At 37.3% G+C, this 19,763-nt stretch overlaps 1 protein-coding gene across 3 annotated transcripts in view; it reads left to right on the plus strand.

The window, feature by feature from the left end:
- Window positions 1–16,574, plus strand: part of negr1 (neuronal growth regulator 1) — a 94,761-nt gene extending 78,187 nt beyond the window's left edge. For all 3 annotated transcript variants that reach the window (XM_043241915.1, XM_043241918.1, XM_043241919.1), the window contains one exon: window positions 11,915–16,574. In XM_043241915.1, the coding sequence (XP_043097850.1) occupies window positions 11,915–12,015 (101 nt within the window). In that variant the 3' untranslated portion in view covers window positions 12,016–16,574. The remainder of the gene's footprint in view (window positions 1–11,914) is intronic.
- The last annotated feature ends 3,189 nt before the right edge of the window (window positions 16,575–19,763 follow it).

The following is a 19,763-nucleotide window of genomic DNA, read 5'->3' on the forward strand; positions in this document are numbered from 1 at the left end:
TGGAGCGCTGAGACAGAGGTGTCGCTCACTGTCTGGGGAAAGAAGAAGGAAAACAGTTTCAGTTAAGAGACTTTATTTTACAAGCAGATGTCAGATATTGTTTGGTGCTAGTATAAACTCGCAATCTATTGATACACAGAGCGTGGCATTTTGACTGTGCTCGCATTTGGCTCCTTTCGGCTCCTCCAAGGGTTAATCTCAATCACAGTTATTCAAATAACTATAATTGGATTTTTCGATCATCCTGAGAGAGGAGCTTAATTTGTTTTTGTCTTGTATTGGTTTCTTTCGATGTCGTTAATGAAGGACCCTGTGGGTGGTGGGTTTGTTTGGATGCCATGATCATCTACTCTTTCTCAGAGGCGAAGCAAGATATGGGACTATTAACTGAGTTTTGCTTCATGGCCATGCCACAAATAAGACCAACAAGCAGCCTAATTGTCTCACAATTAGCCAAATTTCTCTTGACCAAAAAAACGAATACTGATGAAAATTCCAGTCTCTGGAGAACGTGTGATTTTTAAGTATTATGCAGGTCAAATTATTAGATATTGGAGTGTCTATTTGCCAGCCTTATCGGCTGAGGCTATTTACACTAACTCCGCCCACCAACGTTTGATTGGAATAGCCATAATTACAAAAGATGGTTATTTGAGATCAGCTCTAGTGGCGCAGATGGTTCGAATCCGCCTTCTGACTAATTTTCTTTTTCCTTTTTAAATTCAAATCACATTAGAAAAGCATTTATTTTCAATAAAAATGAAAGAAATAATCAAAAAGTTAAAAATAAAGTATTGGGTAGGGAAAGGGTAGTTGTAGGGAGGACTTGTCCTAATAAGGGTGTCAACCATGGCATGGATTTAGTAATTTGAATTAAAATATTAACATTGATTAAAATATTAACAAAATTAACCTTTACACTCAATAAGTTGCATTCTGTTTTATAATGTACTTCAGTACTGAGGTGCCAATAATTGCTACTTGCAGTAAGTAGTATAAATAGCATAAAATGCTATTGGTATCTAAATAATGTTGCTTTTTCATTTAGTGTAAATAGCATCTATGCTAAGAAAGTATTCTATTTTCACTTATATCATTAAAAATGCTGCTATTTTCACCTGGTGAAAATAGAATTCATTGCTATTTGCATTTAGTGTAAATGGCATCTATGCTAAGAAAATATGCTTTTTTCACTTAGTGGAAATAGCATCTAATTGCATACATGCATGCAAACAGCACTTAAAGCATTGCCCAGTCATCGTTTTTATGTCAAGAACATTTTCACACAGATTTCTTTGAACCTGCTAGTAATGTTACGAAGGGAAATTAAACAAATCTAGAAATTTAGACCAATCTATATTTTGTTAAAGTTAAGCGAGAAAGATTGTGTCAGTTATACAGAAAACATAGGTTACCTAAACTCATGCATGGGTTGGCTTAAGGTTATTTATGCTACTTTTTGAGTTTGGCTTATTTTTATATCTAATTATTCCTAAATATTATACAAAGCACTTAGACTCATACCGTTTACTTTTCTAATTATTTATGCTCTTACCACCAACAATGTAGACTTCTTCTTAAATGCGAAAAAGTAAATTAGAAAATAACTTTTGAAGCAGCTGTATAAATAATTACTCAAATGAAAATAAACCACATTTTTCTTTCTAATCCTTTCTTAAGAACAGCCAGGATGACTAATTTTTTTTTTTTCTTTTTTATCGTACACAATAGTCTGATGTGCAAGAAAAAAGGTATTGTAGAATGCCTAGAAGGTTTACCTCTCTGTTTTTTGAAAGAGCATATTAATTGACAGTGAACCACCACAAAATTGGATTTTCATTATGATGGGAGAACTGACACTTTCAAAAATGCTTGTGAACATTTTATCATTAGCTTCTTGGCAGAAGGCAATTTGGCTGCTCCCTGGAGATTAACAATACCTCAAACACCACAAATCTTATTCATGAACATAACTTATTCGAAGGGCTTTGTCAGCTCCATAATGTGGGCATAGGACTCTGTGCGGAGAGGAGTGGTACAAGCAGATGAATACTGGGGGGAAAAAAAATGAATTTTGTGATTTTACTCGTAACAGAATCTGTTGTCATGCACAAGAAGTGCCCTAAAGGTAGTTGTCGCTGTGATCAAGGGGTCAGGGTTTGTCTGGTTAGCACGGCCCTCTCAGCCCCTGCTGGTAGATGCCACAACCGTCTGGCAGCAAAAAGCATTTCAAAATAGCTGTGTATTCTGTCTGCATAAAAACAGCGTTTTTTTACCTGTGTATTTCTACAATTACATTATTAAATGTGTCTCTGTTGTTTTTATGTCAACTATTTAAATAAATCAAATTAAATGTGAATACTTTAGTCCTCTTATCAATAAAACGTGTTGTAATTATTGTAACTTAAAATAGCCCACGCAAAAAATATAATTCAAAATTAAAATCGGGAGCTCATTACAGTGGAGAGCTGCAATATGACAAAACAAATATTATCTTACACACAAAGGCACATCGTGTTCTCGTAGTGGGCTGCACAGGCAAAACAAATTAATGTATTGCTTTTTACTTATTTTTATTTTGTTCATTTTCACATTGCATTTTAAATTGACAGTTCATCCTAAAATTACGTCTGTCATCATTTACTCACCTTAAAATTGTTCCAGAACTCTATAAGTGTCCTTCTTCTGTTCAACAAAAAAGATATTTTGAGGTATGTGAATGTTTTGGGTGAACTATCTCTGTAATCGCGTTATTAATTATTTTAGTTTATTTGGTGAGGGGCATCATTTTGTCCCTGCATTTTGAATTACTGGGGAATTGATGGCATTTTTTGATTCTCATACTATTAAGAGATCCTGCACTGCCTGAGTAACAGCTTTTTTGAGTATTTATGTATTCTTAACACACGTTTGAGTTCTTTCCAAGAATTCATGCGTTGTTTACATACAACTTGTGAGCTTAAATTTTACTTTCAACCACAGAATACCCAGAACTAAAGGGGTCTCTGTTTTGTTTCTCCAGCTCTAGTCTTGATTTTTCCCAGCGGTGGATGTATTTCTGACAGGGCTGCAATGTAATTTGCACCACAGCTGCCAGAGGGGGTCGTAGAAAGGGTCAATATCCCAGCCTAATTTGTCAGGAATCATCAAGTAAGGCTGATCAATAATTTTTGACCCCTTCCAGAAAGGCTCAAACACAAAGGTATAAAGCACTTCCTGGCCTGAAGCGATGGGAGTTTGACAGCATCCATATCAAGCTAAAGTGCATGTGTCACTGTGGGGAGTTTGGTATTTATGCAGTGCTGTAAGTCCCACAGATAGTGTCAGAGTGCCTGAAAGGATAGAGCAACGGAAGAAAGGATAGACTGGATTTGATGGTGATAACATTTGAAGGTTTGTGTGCGCGGAACTGCTTGTTTGTGAGAGTCATTGTAGTTGTTGTAGAGACTGTCTGGTGCTAGCTGTCCTGTCAATCAATATAGCCTAAAGGCCCGGCTACATGAATTTTGAATTAAAACAAACAGCAACAGAAATAGATAACTCTGAGGTACCACTTTTCATATTTCATGAGATACAGCGTCTGACCCAAACACTCTAATATCAGATAAAAACATGAGGCAAAAACCACTAGGCAAATGTTTAGCAAATAAAGTAACTTTGAGCTTATCTTGAGAATAGACTTTGTTTGCCTGTGGTAATGGTTTGTTGCATTACGTGGCTAAAAGCACCATTTCCCTCTATCCTTGCAGTGGTGAGAATTGTTGGCGAAAAAACATCCTGAGCGGAGAAGAAGAATAGAAAGGAATAATACATATATTAAATTGATTTTTAGTATTCAGCAGGTGATCTTTGGGCTCTTAGAAGAGCGTAACACAAATAGCGCTCTGAATGAATATAGCTCACTCGTGGACACTATGGCTTTCATCCGTGTGTTTCCTGGGCTGTGCACAATAGGGTCCCGAGTTTCATCCTCATGTAATTGACTCATATTTCATGCGTTGCAGTTTGAAGTATCTGATGATAAGAAAGCAGCGATGATCGCAGATAAAAGCTTAAAGTGGTTGTTGCCGTTTAAAACATGTAGATTTTGTACTTATGCTAATTAGTAAATCCCCTCCCAACATTGCATATTTTAGCTTCATTCTCCATAAAACATAACTACACTTATTATCTGGGCTTAGTGCATGACTGTGCTTAGGGAAATTTGATATTGCATATTAAATTCTACACAGTTGGTGGTATTACATTCTACATTGCACGCCGCGTTTAATGTTATGCTTCTTTTACTTTTATATAAAACAATAAATTCTTTATGTAAATGGGTTGTTGAAATGTCAGGCAGTGACAAGAGTGTCCTGTATGGTGATATGCTGTCAAATGTTAATAAATATTTACACTAGCGTTTAAATGTTTGATGCTAACAGCAGCGTGCATGCTTGAAAAGCGAAGATGCGATACAGGGAATCTCAAACAGTCGCAGTTTTTCATTAGTCGTCTCACGTGACGAGGAGGGGCAAGAATGGACAAATGGCCAGATTATACCGGCACTGGCTGATTCAGCAATGAAGCCTTGCGTTACTGCTCCAATTCATGGTACTCATTATTTACGCCACCCATGGGACGCTTGTTGATGAAGGAGGCAAAGACACCGAATCTCCCATGTTTACTCCACAGCAGATGTGTTTCCTTTTTGTTTTTCCAGAGGATTCTCAAAGAGCTCGGTGACGTCTTCAGCGATCTAATCAAAACCCAGTAGGCATAATTATGTGCTGGAAATAGCGGCTTTTAAAATGCAGTGCAATGATCAATCGATACATTGGGTCAATTACAGGCAATAACTTCACGCTTCCTCGCTCTGAACAGACAAGCCTGAGGATGAGACGTGCTTTGAGGGGGAAGAGTGTTTGGTGAAATGTAAAAGTGACTAGACAGCAGATGGTTATCACACAAAATATGTTTCTTTTTAAGGAAGAAGTCCAGTGCGTGAGTGCCACCTGTGCTAAAAAGTGCATATAATAAGGGAAGGAAAATGAAAAGTCTTTTTGTTGTTTTTACGCTGTCTGCCGCAGCCTCGTATCAAAAAGAGTTCCTGCTGTGTTGGTGTTCAGGTGAAGCTCAAGGCCAGGCAGCGACGCAGTCGAGTCTTATTCAATACCAGCATGTCAGGTGAACTCCTTCTGTGTACAATATTGAAATGAGCTTTTACTCAGCACTGAATCAGAAATTAGCTCATTTTTATCTCATCAGACCATCACGCATAGTGTTAGGCTCTATTTATGATAATGGATTCCTGGGATTTCAAACCCATTATCATTATTGCAGCAGAAACATCATAAACATTTGTGTCAAAAATAACAGCCTCTTTCAGTGTCCCAAGTTGTAGAAAGGTGGTTAACTCAAAACTGATCAGACAGTTACACAGACACTTGACTTTCTCCAAGTGCTGTTCAATTTTCACTCGTAGTGGCGGCTCGTTCGCCATGTGTTTGTTCTGTCAATTGCTGTTCAGATTGTAATTGCAGGCACTAAGTTTTTATTTCATGTACTAAATCATTTATTCTCGTTGTTAGAAACTCTCTGCAGTTTTTATTGTTTCTTCGTTTTTACGTTCTTTCAACAAAAAAAAAAAATAAAAGACTATGTTTTATGGACGTGGCATTCTGCGAGGTACCACGTGCATTTCAACATATAAATATTAGAGAGATGAACGTGCATGAGGTTCTGACTAATTGTTTAAATTGTGTAGCAATTTGTGCTGTCGAAATTAGCATGTTAACACAGTTGGTTATTTATTCTTTTTTGTTTGACTCGTTAAAATGATTTAATGCGGTTGGCTCAGGAACGGTGCTTAGGGTTGGCCACCCCATTCATAACTACTATTTCTATTTCTTGAAAAGAAGAAAATATGATGCGTGTCAGATCTGCGTCACAATTAGCAGTGACAGCTTTTAAAGAAATAGCAGCCTAATAACCAGCTACTGTGATGAATGTTAAGCAAGAATAAAAGAAAAAAGAGGAAATGAATAACTTTTACACAGCTGTAAGTATTTACCTGTATTTAGCTCAGAATTTAGTGCCTAATAACTTAATTCAATTTCTTATATTTCTGCCTAGCAGGGAGCCTAGCTAAATATAACATTCATTATAATGGGTTGATGTGGAGATTGTTTTGAGTTCACTATTAGAAGTTATTTTTAAATGTTAATTGATAGTTCTTAATTAAAATGTTATGTTTATTGGATAGAGTCAATGGTTAAGCATTAGAGAATATTTTTATAGGGAACTCAGTATTAAAAATCAGTCATAAAAAGATGCCATTAAACAAATAAAAAAATTAATCTGAAATTATTGCAATATATATATATATATACAAGTATATTTAAAGAATGTATAAAAACTTTATTGCAATTAGTTATTTTTTTTCAACGATTGACAGCACTAATAACAATATAATACATGAACCAGTGTTTACTGAGAAAAGCTAATAAATAAAGGTAATTTGGTTGAATTACATTGCTTCAGAAGTAATTAGTTCATTAGTTTTTTTGTATGATTGAACATCAGCCAATCACAGGCCTACAGTCCACAGCAGTCCATTTTTGCACATTTGTAATTGTAGGTTTACATAAATCATTCAGGCTGACATCTTTTTCCATCATGTCATGTCTTGTTGCTCGCGCTGACGTCTTTGGTTGTGTTAAGTTTAAAGTAATTCAATATAGAAAAATATCTCGAAACCCCTCCGTTCTGTTCCATTTTGTTTGCTCTCCATCCAGCTGTTTTTGAATTCAATAACAGTGTGAACAACCCCTTACTCATTCTGTGCTGCTTAATTATACTAAATTAATGTGTTAAATTGACAGCCATAATGAGTAAATGAAGAAATCTTTCTTTCTGAAACCGTTTCATTGCAGTATTCAGATTACACAGATAAGAAATGAACATTACAGTTTTTCTATTGCATTCTTTAAATGACTCCGCTATCGTAAAAATAACAAGGGATATTAGAGCTGTATAGTTATATTAATTAATCAGAATTTACAAAGGCATATCGACATGATAAAATCACCTTTTATCAGTTTTTGCTGAAAAAGCAAGAGTGCTGTGAATACCTCTAATATGGCCACACTTATAATGGTCTGCTTATTTAGGCTAAATTATTAAGTTAAACTGACAGCCCTTGAAATCTTTCTTTCTAATGCTGTTTTGTTGCAGATTTAAGATAAGGAAATTACTCCAAGCGACGTTTTCTAACCTCCAAGTACATGCGACACAATAATGATACCGACCGGCTGAATGTTTGTGTGAAAGCAAGCAGAGGAAAACAAAACGTTTTTCGTGTTTGTTCTGTTATGAGGCAGGGAATTAGGTATGGGAATTCATATGGAGAGCAGAAACACCGAAAGAGGACTTAAAGGGAATATTTGTCAAATCCAAGATTGGAGATGTGGGATTTACGCCAGTTTGCCAAGGACTCGGCAGAAGCTTAGGCCCCTTTCTCTGGAGGCAGTAGAGGGAACAATAGGCCACTGATTGATGGTCAAGGACATTGAACCCTTCTCTCCAAGCCAGAGAAGACTAGCCTCCAGGGAGAAGGGCTACAGCCAGCCGTCATCTGTGCAGATTACCTGGAGATACGGCCACCCTCATATAACCGCTATCGAGATGATTGTTTTCATTTAATTATGTAAACTGCTGTTTCGTTTGTCTTCTGTACTGCTTGTGTTTTAGAGAGGAATGATTCTGAATTTCCACAACAGTACACATTTGAAACCGTTTACTTTATGTATATCAAATATAATTTATTTTATCGGATACTGAACAAACATTAATGATCCTAAGGGCCATCAGATTTTAGTCTTTAGTGTCACATGAAATTTATAAATCATCCTAATATGCTGCTTTGGTTTTCAAAAAAATCAGTCTTGAAAACAGTCGTGCTGCATAATATATTTGTTGAAACCATGGTATGTTTTTCAGAATTCTTAGATGAATAGAAAATTCAAAAGAACATTATTTATTTATAATGTTGCTCAGCCTATATAAGGCAGGCTACACAAACATACTTGATTGTTTACCTCTTAAAACCGCGAATATCTGTCTATAAATGTAATAAATCAACCCAAAACAAAGAATAACAGCCAACTCAAAGTGTATTTTCACAAGATGACACAGACAATATATGCAGTGTATGCACATATATGTAAGTGTAAATCTTCATGTAAGTTTAAATCTTCATAAAAGTTTAATCATGTGAGTGTGTGTGTGTGTGTGTGTGTGTGTAGGAGTTCAGTTCGGTGTCACCAGAGAACTGTACAAGTCTGGCAGCTCATTGAGGAACTATTTTCTAACATTATATATGTGTTTACAGTTACTTTTGAATAATTTAATGTCTCCTTGCTGAGTAAAAGTTGCTATGCAATTTCAAAAAGAAAAAAAGAAGAAAATACCAGTTCCTCAAATTCAGTTCAGGAATTGATTAATCAGAACCAAAACTTTTTTAAAGTAATATAATAAAAATGAACTGTGGAAATGGTCTTTTTATAACTGTAACTTGTTTTATCGTAGCATAAGTGCGGCACAAAGAGGCAGAGCATTGAATGGAAGGATGAAATTCATTAAGCAGCTTAACGATGGGTCTCGTGCCAGTTAAAAGGAATGGTGGGACTCGAACTAGCAGCTGATTATAGGGTGCCAGTCCCTCTTTTTATTCTGCGCCGTGTCACACCAACAACATAATGCCTAAAAAAAACTTAAGCTGTTAACTAAATCAACCAAAACAAATACACAAAGTAGAACAGAGAGAGAGCTCTCATTTGCTTTAATTGGAGTCTTGTACTTATATATAGGCAATGCAGAAACTTCTGTCTGTGGCCTGTGGCAATCATTATGCAGAATTATAATACGTGTCCTCTTCATAATCATATGAAGGGAAGGTTTTTCGTGCTTTAGATAGAGTGTAAAACCATGATTTAGACACACATGACTGATTACTCCCTGATCCGAACTTAATGAGGAAATTGGCGCTCTTGCATCTCAAGATATGCCGTCTTTAGATGGTTAATCCGACGTTTTGTTTTGAAGTGCCAAATGTTATGCCGCTCCTAATACCTGTACAAACTTCGCTCGGTGAGACTGCCATGTTGTTGCAAAAGCCGGTGCAATAACCTCTTTTCTCACTGTATTTACGCACTTTAGATTTAAAGCAGAGTAATCACAAGGCAGCCACTGTCTGGATGGGGAGGGGTTGAGTTAATTAAAATGGCAAGTGCAGTAACAACCTGCACCGTCACAACAACAGACTGATTTAGACGCAGTGGGATATTAAACAGCTCCCTAACTCGCACAACGCAGCCAGGCAGGTAATATTGGTGCTTTCCTTAATTGCTTCTATAGTGCCAGATGATAGGATGTTTCTGGCACGACCCTGAATCATCACTGACGTTCCAGTAGCTATTAGTCCGATGGGGCACTGGAAAGAAATATACTGTAGGGACAAAGCGTTTCGTCCTTTTACCTTTCACAGGCCATATGGCGTTGTTTGTTTTTTTTTGACGAAGAGCGCTTATAGTTAGATACTGCAGCAGGTGCCTATAGCCTAAATGATTCTGTTCCATTGGTAGCGTTGTGCACACTCTGTGGCTCTGGCAAAGGGGCCAGCGCAGGATGTGAGCTGTTTCCATGGTTACCGGCTCCACTCTCTCTGCCTAGCAAAAACTGTGTCATTATCCGGTGCTTTGGATGGAGGCAGAATGAAGCCGCAGTGTACAGGGCAGTTTGCTCTCCTCGTTTCCTGACCATGCATCTCGCACGCATCATCACAATTTGCATCATTTTCTATCTCATATACCCATTTCTGATATTCCGGGCTTCTCGTTGCAGGTGGCTGTAATTTTTGGTAGAAAGATTTTTAAGCAACACTGGTAATTTAAAGCCGTAAAAGCTAGAATGGAAGCAAAATTGATGCGCTGCTTTTCATCTCCCATTTTTTGCAATCCGTGAGAGGACTTGTCACAAAGCAATTATTTTATCAACCTTCCATGCACAAACATACTTATTACTGTCAGATGTGCTATTTGATGCCGTGATTCAGCCTTATTGTGGCTTTCAGTCCGGGGAAACAGTTCAAACAAATGAATCCATATCATAATGACTCCCATTAGATACTGCCATCACATGTATTCGTAAAATAACGTGCACAACGAAAATTTGCTGGATGGCTGTAAAAGGAAGTCAGTGGTACCAGCCAGGACACATAATCTCCCAAATGTGTGTGTGTGTGATGTACTAATCTCCTTAGGTAGGCCAGTGTCTGTCATTAACAGAGCTGTGAAACAAAAACTCGCATGAAGATGAATGCCTGTACACTCTCACACCTGTTCTGAAGCACCTCTCCTGAGTACTACACTCAAGTTGTTTTGCTTCAGGGACGGACCTGAAGGCTTTCAGCCACTGAGATCTGTGTTGGCTGGGAAAATATGAGCATAACCAGCGTCAGCACAGGCTTATCAGTGGGTTTGCTAAGGCAAGCATCACTATTACTATTGCTCATGCTTAGAGATTAAACTTTGCCTCATAACATGCTACGGATGTGAATAATACTTCTTTACTGTCGACCACCAAGCAACCGCACAGCAACATATAAAGAACCATTCAGCGCAATGTGTTAATAAGAACTCGGGGCATCTTGTGGCTAGAATACACTAAAGGTTTTTGTTCCGATTTACATTCTGAGGAAGCTGACGCTAGTTGGTAAAAATCAGAGCCGGTCTGCAGATTTGAGTTGGCAGATTTCACAATAAATCACATAGTTTGTCACAGACTCTTTGTGCCTGAGTTGGTTGTAATCTTAAAGACTATAAAGTCTGGTGGTGTATGATTCTTATTTACTGTGTGATGGCCAGTTTTTTTTCTAAACTCAGCATATGATGCCTAATGGATGTATATGATGCCTAGTGTTTTAAAATCTGTTTACATTTTAAAAGTCATGTAGTGTAATCCAGTTTTTAGCAGCTGCATAGCAGCTCCTTGGCGATCATCCAAAACAAATTTGCAATGACAAAAGTGGTAAGAATCTTTAAAAGGAACCTATCATGCCCCCTTTTACAAGATGATGTCTCTGGTGTCACCAGAATGTGCTATTTTTGTGCATGTCTCTTTAAATGCAAATTAGCAGATGCTCCCAACCCCCTTTTCCAGAAAAGAACTGTGCCTTTACAGATCACACCTTAGATATTTTAAAAATAAAAACAGAAAATAGCAACTCCTTGGCAACCACCGAGAACACCCTTGTAACTGCATAGCAACACCCTTGTAACAAGGTACTGTAGTGTATTAAGAATCATTCAAAGTTCCTTGGTTCCTCAGCAACTGCATAGCAGCGACCCTGGTAACCATCCAGAACACCCTAGTAAAGGACAGAGCAATGTGCTCATAACATCTTAACAGCTGCATAGCAACTCCATGGCAACCACCCAGAAGACCCTAGCAATCGCACAGAAACGTGCCAATACTGGCAACCACCCAGAGCATCCTAGAAGCATGTCAGCGAGCTCATATTTTTGTATATATTTTATGCAAATATATTTTCATTAAGGATGAAAAGGACTTGATGCCTTCTAGCGGGTTGAAAGGTAAAAACAGAGAAAGCAACATGATCACATCTTTGAGACGAATTGTTACGCCCTTTTATTTTGAAGTGCCCAGCACGGGTTTAAAACAAGGCGTCTTATTGAAGGACTCCTTCCGGCATGCGAGCCCGTCGTGAGTCTTGATTTGAGAGCGTGAAGGCAGGCAGCGTGAGCTCCGCTCATATGAAAAGGGAGGAGGTACTGCTTGACTGAGACTATGACTCGCTGCCAGGAGAGAGGGAGAATCTGCTAATCAGCGTGTGTCTCTGCTCTGTTGTTTACAGCACCCAACACCGCTCCGTATGGAAGTACAGGAGGCGCTGAAGTCCTGCTGGCCTGCCGGTACCTGATCCTGGCTCTCTCTTCTCTCGTCAGCGTTTACTAGCCCTGGGGACGGCCATACACAATGACTGTAAAGAACCCTTTTGAGCATTTACAGATCCTTTGACATTGCTGATGGCTGGATCCAATCTGGTACAGTGTGTTTGGAAAGCAGCGAGGGATTTTAATCAGCATTGCTTATGTTGGGATGGTAATTTTCTTCTGTGGTGTTTGTCATCATGTAAATACATATGGTTTTAGGGGGTTGGTTTTCTTTCTCTTGTCTTATTTTCTATTCTTTTCTTATTTTGTTTTCCTGATTTCCCACTTTGTGAATCAGCACACATTGTCCCCTTCGAACGCTCACAAATTAGCCGAAATCACGCTTTAGAAAAGTGAGGGTGTGTGATGTTAGTGTCTTTGTTATTGAAAAAGGAAAGACGCCCTAGTGTGCCACCTTGCTCTCAGTGCCGGTACATCATTCACATACCCACAAAGTGTTTAAATAGTACCGAGCTCATTTAAATCCACTGAACCAAGAAACACTGTTTAGGATTTCACAAAGGGAGAGATATTGAAATTGATATCAAACGTAATACAGTCCAAGGCGAAGTTAACAGTTGAAGAGCAGCTTTAGTTTAATACAGGAATGCATGTGGTTTTTCCACTAACGGTGAAATATGATTATTCATTTTCTAGACCAAAACTACAGCCATACCTCAACGGTTTAGACCTCTGGACTATAGACCCCAGTTGCATTTAACTGAATTATGCAGTTTATGATCATAAACCTTTCTAGTTATTCTGAAAATACATGAATTGGTTGTTTAACCGCAGGACAAAAAAAAACGAGAGATTTCACTGGAGATATAAATACGTAAAAGTATGAGATAAATTTGCCTCTTGTAAAACTATTTGTGAGGCTAATTGTAAAATTAAAATGAGCCTCATGCAGTGGTCAAAAGGTTATAAAACAGCAAGGCAGAGTTACAGAGCTGTCCTTTCCGCCTTGGAGGTCTTTAAAATGAGAGCGAAAAAGGAATGGAGAAAATGCCTGTGTTGCATTTGATGTTATATTGAATAAGATATCAAATAAAAATAGCACAGAAAAGACATTCTTTAGTTGGCAGCATGCACAATAATGGAACAGGCCAATCCAAAGTAAAAGTGGATGAAAAGTGGGTCATATTTGATGTGCACTTTGATTAAATGAGGATATTACGAACAGTGTCTAATGGAACTTATCTGACGATCATTCAAATCATTATTGGCTTTTCTTTCTTTAATTTTATGGAGTATGTTTTATGGTTGTAATCATTTGAACAGGATTTTTATAATGTATTAACATATTACCTGCTTTGCTTCTGTCAGTGTGAAATAGTTTTGAATAGGGAAGCAGAAAAAAAAAGAATATGCACTTCCCTTGTGGGGACAATATGAAACTTTCAAGTGTGGATCCAAACATGTGAATGAATATTATTTCAAAATACGTATGCAGTATGGCATAGTTTACAATGTTGTCTTTCATTTTAGATGCCACAACTGTTGTTGATTCTTGTCAAACGAGTAGAAGTTGGAAAAAAGAACCGTTTGTAATCAAATAATCTACTTTTAACTCAGAGGGTGTGAACCAGTCATACGGTATAATAGAAAACGAGTCACGTGTGTGTATATTCGAAGAAAGTAGAATTCATTTTATCTTATTGGTAGAGCCAGTGTCTAGGTTTAGTTTAACCTCTACCCTAGTTCCCACACACTTGTTGTATACTAAGATGTGCAGAAATTATAAATGTGCTGCATGTCAAATTAATATGTATGTTAAGGTGGCCACTTACCATAAATCGATAATTTGAGAACAAAACCAGTTTCGAGGCTGCTTTGACTTAATGAAATGTGTTCCACACTACTGAACATGTCTGTTGAGCTATGATGAAGTGTTCTTTTCATGTAAAAGTCATCACAGAATCGTTTCCGCTCAGTGTGCAATACTGGGTCCTTTCCTATGGACTGTACTTAGGCTATTTGGTTAACGTGTGATGAATTGACATTCTTTTTGTATATTATTTCTTGCACAAAGTACATTTTTCAATGACAGGAAGTGTCGGAATAGTTCACTTACAACAGATATATTCTGATGAAGAATCGGCCACAGAATCGTATAGGTCTCACCTATATGTCCCTTTGTTTATTACAGACCTGAAAGCCTCAAAGATCAAACCGAGGGATGTTTAAATATTCATCACTGTGAAGGCCTGGCTCTCGCCGTTGTGATGTAAAAAGTAACATTGCACTTGCTTATCATTACCACAATCTTCCATAACCGCAGATTAACTTCGGTAGTTTTGACAGTTACAGTAAATACGCTGCATTTCAACATTCTGAGTCCACTCTAGAAGCAAGTACTGTATAAAATGTGCCTTTAAAAGTATTAATTGATATGATCTGTTGCCATTCCATGTCAAATGCCATGTCTAAGCCTCATGCATTTGCCATTCATAGCTAGCATACCAGACGAATCAGTGTTGCGTAGTATTTCTGGCTTCTCTCAGTCCAAACTAATTTTTTAAAAACGTCTGCCAATTTTGAGTTTTGTAAAGGTAAAATATAAAATATTGTGAATGAATTCTTAACAAAAAGCTCATTAAAGCATCATTAAAACTGCGTAAGTGGATATCAAGATAAGAAACAACAGCAGACAAGAGCATTCATGCATGCATAATTCTCCTGAAAGTTACAGCCTTTCAAAAGAGTCGGTAAATAACAAGCAAATGTGCTGCAAATTTTCAGTCTGAGCATCTAATGACTTGATAATCACATTCCTGGACATGCATTAATATTCAATGACGAGTTTCGAAACTTCTCACGTCAGCCAAGCGACAGATACACAGAACTTGCGTGGTGCCAGTGGTCACGAAAACCCGTAAGACAGGTGCTATTTTCGAATGGGTTCGAATTACTGCGAGCAGCACAGTATGTTGTGGCCCGAGGAGACCCCTTGGGTTCCAACACCTTCCCGGAGTCCTCGTCGCATGGTATGAGGTAGCAATTTTAGTACTTTTTTTTTTTTTCTCAAAATCCTATGAGCACATATCGGTACGAAAAAGTCTTCGGTGGATGTGTAACCACACGTGTACGGTCCAAAAAAGCCAAACATTTAAGATGCTTCATCTCCTATCTCGAGCAAAGCTGCTGGCGAGACAGAATGAGGGTAGGAGGCGGTATTTCAATGATTAAAAACCTGTCAGCTCCATCTCTGTCTTGGCCAGACTCTTTTGAAAGTCGGTTTGAGAGTGCTGTGTGTGCGGCCAGGGGAGGTGATTCTTCTGACCTGGCAGTTAATAAAATTCTTCCTGTGCCTTTGTCAGTTTCTGGAGGATGATTTTTGTGGAGTGCTGGAGGGTGCTGCATTAACCAGCTGTGAGCGCTCACTCTCTCAGCAGCACTCTGGCAGGGCTGACAGTAATCTACATAAACCTCTGTCCTTTTCAAAACGCTTGCCAGTAATTGCAGTTTTGCAGTATTCTAATTGACTCCACGGAGCACCGCAAAGAACAAAAACCTATAATCCTTCGCGAAGCCCATTCGGTTTGCGGCTATTGTGTTAAACCTTCGAATGATACGAAATTGATGACAAACGAAGCGGCCGCCATGACTGTACTTAGCCGGTAGAAACATTCATTGGCAAAATATTTGTCTGGATAATAAAGTAGCTGCCAAAATGAGAATGAGTGAATTCTAAAGCTTTTTTGTTGTGTTTGTCGGCCCCCTCGCTCATTATTTTCACTGAGCTGGAAAATAAGTTAGCCATGCACTGATGCAGTGGTTTTGATAATGCTACGGTTTCGCGGAGCTCTGTTTAAAACCGCCGATTGTGTCTCATCAGGAGAAATGTTTTACGTGAAAAGCAAGGGATCAATTTAGGGTTTAAGAAAAACACACCTTTCTCTTTTATTCACTGTTATGTCTCATTAGATGTCGGTTGGCCTGGTAATTGTTGCTAGCTGTTTTGAATGGCATGGGCTATTTGTGTTGGCAGCGTTCATATCTTAAGCAGTTATTTTGTGAAGTGGAATAAGTCCACCAGTGAAACCACCCGTCTGCTACTGAGTAATTGAGCACAGAGGACACCCGCCAGAACAATCCAAATTTACACAAATGCTTTTGGGGAACATTTGGTGAGCTTTGGTTACTTTTGTATATACATGTTTGTTTGATTTCAGTACCTTTTATTTAGTTTTGTTCAATTTGGTGACTAAGTAAAATGGACATTGTAACCATATTGGGATGGCTGTACTTTTATTTCCTCAACTCTTGAATCTGAAATTTCTGTGATGAGAAATTTGAAATGGTCATCTTTACTTACATGTGTATGGAGATACTTTAGCCACCAGGGATATAGTTGTATATTTTAGGCTCTAGATCACTGGAATGACATATATGGCTTTAAGTGGCATTGATATATATTGATATTGTCAAGAAAAAAAAAGAATCATATACTTTAATTACTTTAAAGCTTACATTGTGTATAGCACGTATGCAAGTTCATTTTCATCATGTTTGATGTAATTTTGTAGCAGTGGTTTGATACTAATAAAGTTGGAAGTTGGTGATGGAACTGTGAAATGTGCTTTACATGATACTTAATGAAATGTTATTTTAAAATACTGTACCTGCATATGATATAATTAAGCAAGAAGACAAGATGGTGTGTTTTCCTGCATTTAAAATAAAAATGAATACATTTAAATTAATTTCAAGTAATTAAGACTACAGACTCTCATGCCGGAATACTACTTTCCACATAAGTGAACGATGTTGCACTGTAATAAAATGGAAACAACTCATTTGTTAGCTCGTTTGTTAGTTAATTTGTTTATTTTGTCTGTCCCTTTCGATCAAGTGCCGTAGCAAGACCCGTAAGGACTGCATTTACACCACAATGCAAGTGACAGTGACATTTTCAGTCTTTCATGCTGACATTCCTCGTTTGGTTTCTCATCAGGAACATAATGTACTGGCGGGTCTGTTGAAGTCTAAAGAGTTAATCCCCCTCTATTTGAATTTCCATGTCAGTGGTGCATGGCTTGCTGCACTAGGATCCAAGCAGCGCCTCATGGGAGACAACGTTTTATGTGTGCTGGAAACAAGCTGACCTCCTGCGGCACTAGATGAAAAACCGAAATTGCCAAAAAAGACCATTCCCCAGTGACTGCATTTGGTTACATTTCATGTTTATAGAGTTCATTCTACACTAAAACCCTTTCACCTTTCGTGGTGAAAAACACGTTGTGTAAGCGCGGTCACAAAGTGAATCATACCCAGAGTTTAGTGTGGAAATGATTTAGTACTCCGAGTCTGTCAGCCTCCTCCCACATCCCCATGACAGATGTCCACACTGCAGCATATTTATCTTTCATTTGGAGATCAGGCCAGGTCATTTTCAATGGCCCTCTTAAAGCCTCAGTTAATGGCCCACATCACAGTGTTCCTTCGGCTTCAAGAAAAAGAAAAAGTTGCACTGAATAAAGAACACCGGTTTGGGGAGGTCTAATGTCGCAGTGTTTTTTTGTTTCGCAGTTGTTTATTTTTCGCATTTGCATCTCGATTTCTTTATATAAAATTACTACATTTATCTGAAAAACATGAAAGTACAAATATACTACAAAATTTTCCTCAAAGTGGACTAGGTTGTAACATTAAATAAAAACTTGGACATCAGTTTAAATTAGGTGTAGATGATGTAGAAACAATTTTCATTCAATTGTCAATTTTCAAAGCAATTGTTAGTAAATTTCACAATTAATTTGTCAAAAGGTGAATTGTGATTAATCACATCCAGAATAAAGGTTTGTGTTTACATAATACGTGTGTATACTGTGTGTATTTAATTTGTATATATAAATACAAATAAATGCATGTATATATTTAAGAATAATGTGTTAAGTTTATGTATTAAATATATTTATATATGATACATGAGAGTATTCATACATAAATATATATACATAGAAATATTTTCAAAATGTGTGTGTATTTATATATACAAATATGTTACATATATGATGTAAACAAAAACATTTAATTTTTATTGGTTTGACATCACTAATTTGAGTACAAGAAATGGAAACCATACATTTTTTTAATAGAGAGACTCATGTAGGTATTTTCTTTTTATTTAAATTTTTATAGTATACTTGAATTATGTGGCAATCAAATAAAACATCAAAATAATCATTTGAATTAGCTAATTATAATTATTTAAATTTCAAATTGCAAAGCATATAGAAAAAAATATCACTGCAAAATTGAGCTATTTTGTGTTATGTTTATGGGTGCTATAGAAACAAATTGGAGTGTTGGAGTGTAACAACTTTCCCTATCTTCTGTGATCATGCCGTTTTTAATATTATTGTTACTTATACTTGGATGCTGTATATTAAATTAGAAAACCAGATGTAAGAACTTACTTCACAAACAGTCTTTCTGCTGCTGCTCTCACCTCAGGAGGGTGGTGGTCATGTGTGATAGTGATTTCACCCCTGTAGCTCAATTCTAATTGGTTAAAGCAATGGTGTTGCAAATCACTCAGTGTGACAACACTCCCCAGACTCCCCTACTAACTACAGCTCCAAACCAACAGTAGTCATAGATCATAGATCAGTGATCCTCCCTGCTGTATTTACAATCAATTATGGAATTATTGCTGGGGTTTTTTTATGTTAAGTATGAAATTCATGCTCAACTCATTGCTTGTATACGGAAAATGTAGAAATAGTTTTTGTAGTTCAGTATCCTATAATGACATTATTTGGTTTAATTTAGTTTGATCTAATCCACCTGATTTCGTGAAAAAAAAAATACTTTGTTCAAATGCTCTAGTGGGATTTGAATGGAAACATAACCTTTAGTTGTATGAAAATGCACAAATGTGATTATACAAATTCACCAGTTCCCCAAAATGTAAAATAAGTTATGGACGGCCATGAAAGTGTAGCTTTAACTCGAAATGTACATATAAATATCAAATGTTAGCAGAAACAATGCATTTGTTTTTTTGGGGTTTTTTTTATTTAGCATATATTTTTTAATATACCTTAAATTAATTGAAATAAATCGCATATTTATTTCACAAAATGATAGTATAGCCTAAGTAGCCTTGATTTGAAAATCAGATAATAAAATCTGTTCGCCCTATTTCATGCATGAGCAAAACTGACATTAGCATAATATGAGCCTAATTTAGAATTTGAGTTGCACCTCAAATTTAAATCCCATTATAAATAATGGCAAAAAATATTACATTATACTGCTTTGACTTGAAACCTGGAGAAAATGTGCTGAGGACAAACCTTAAAAAAAAGTCTCTCAGATACAGCATTCATTGGTCCCTCAGCACAGAAGATACCACCGTTACACAAAAGTTCTCACAGTTCGTACAATTTCCTCAAGTCTTTGTGTTTCAGAGTCTTGTGCTTCTCTTATCTACAGCTGTCCTCCACTGGAGGTTCTTTCAGGGATCATGTGATTTCTGCGGTGAACTAATAAGATTGAATTGGTGTGAGTTGGCTTCTCGTCGATCTTCTCCATGTGCAGGCAAAGGGGGGTGAGAGTGGCAGGAGAACACCTGCAAGCGGATTAATGAGGGAGAGACTGCTCTCCGAGCTGCCCATCCTACTCCCTCTAATTAATCCTGCTGGTCATTAGCAATAACGGTTAGTTTCATTCAAATAGCAGGCATTTTATGTTATCTCCATACTGAAACTTGCAGACTAAATGTGCCCTGATTAACATACAGGCTGATATGATGAGGCC

The sequence above is a fragment of the Puntigrus tetrazona genome, chromosome 6 (genome assembly GCF_018831695.1).
Source record: "Puntigrus tetrazona isolate hp1 chromosome 6, ASM1883169v1, whole genome shotgun sequence".
Lineage (NCBI taxonomy): Eukaryota > Metazoa > Chordata > Actinopteri > Cypriniformes > Cyprinidae > Puntigrus > Puntigrus tetrazona.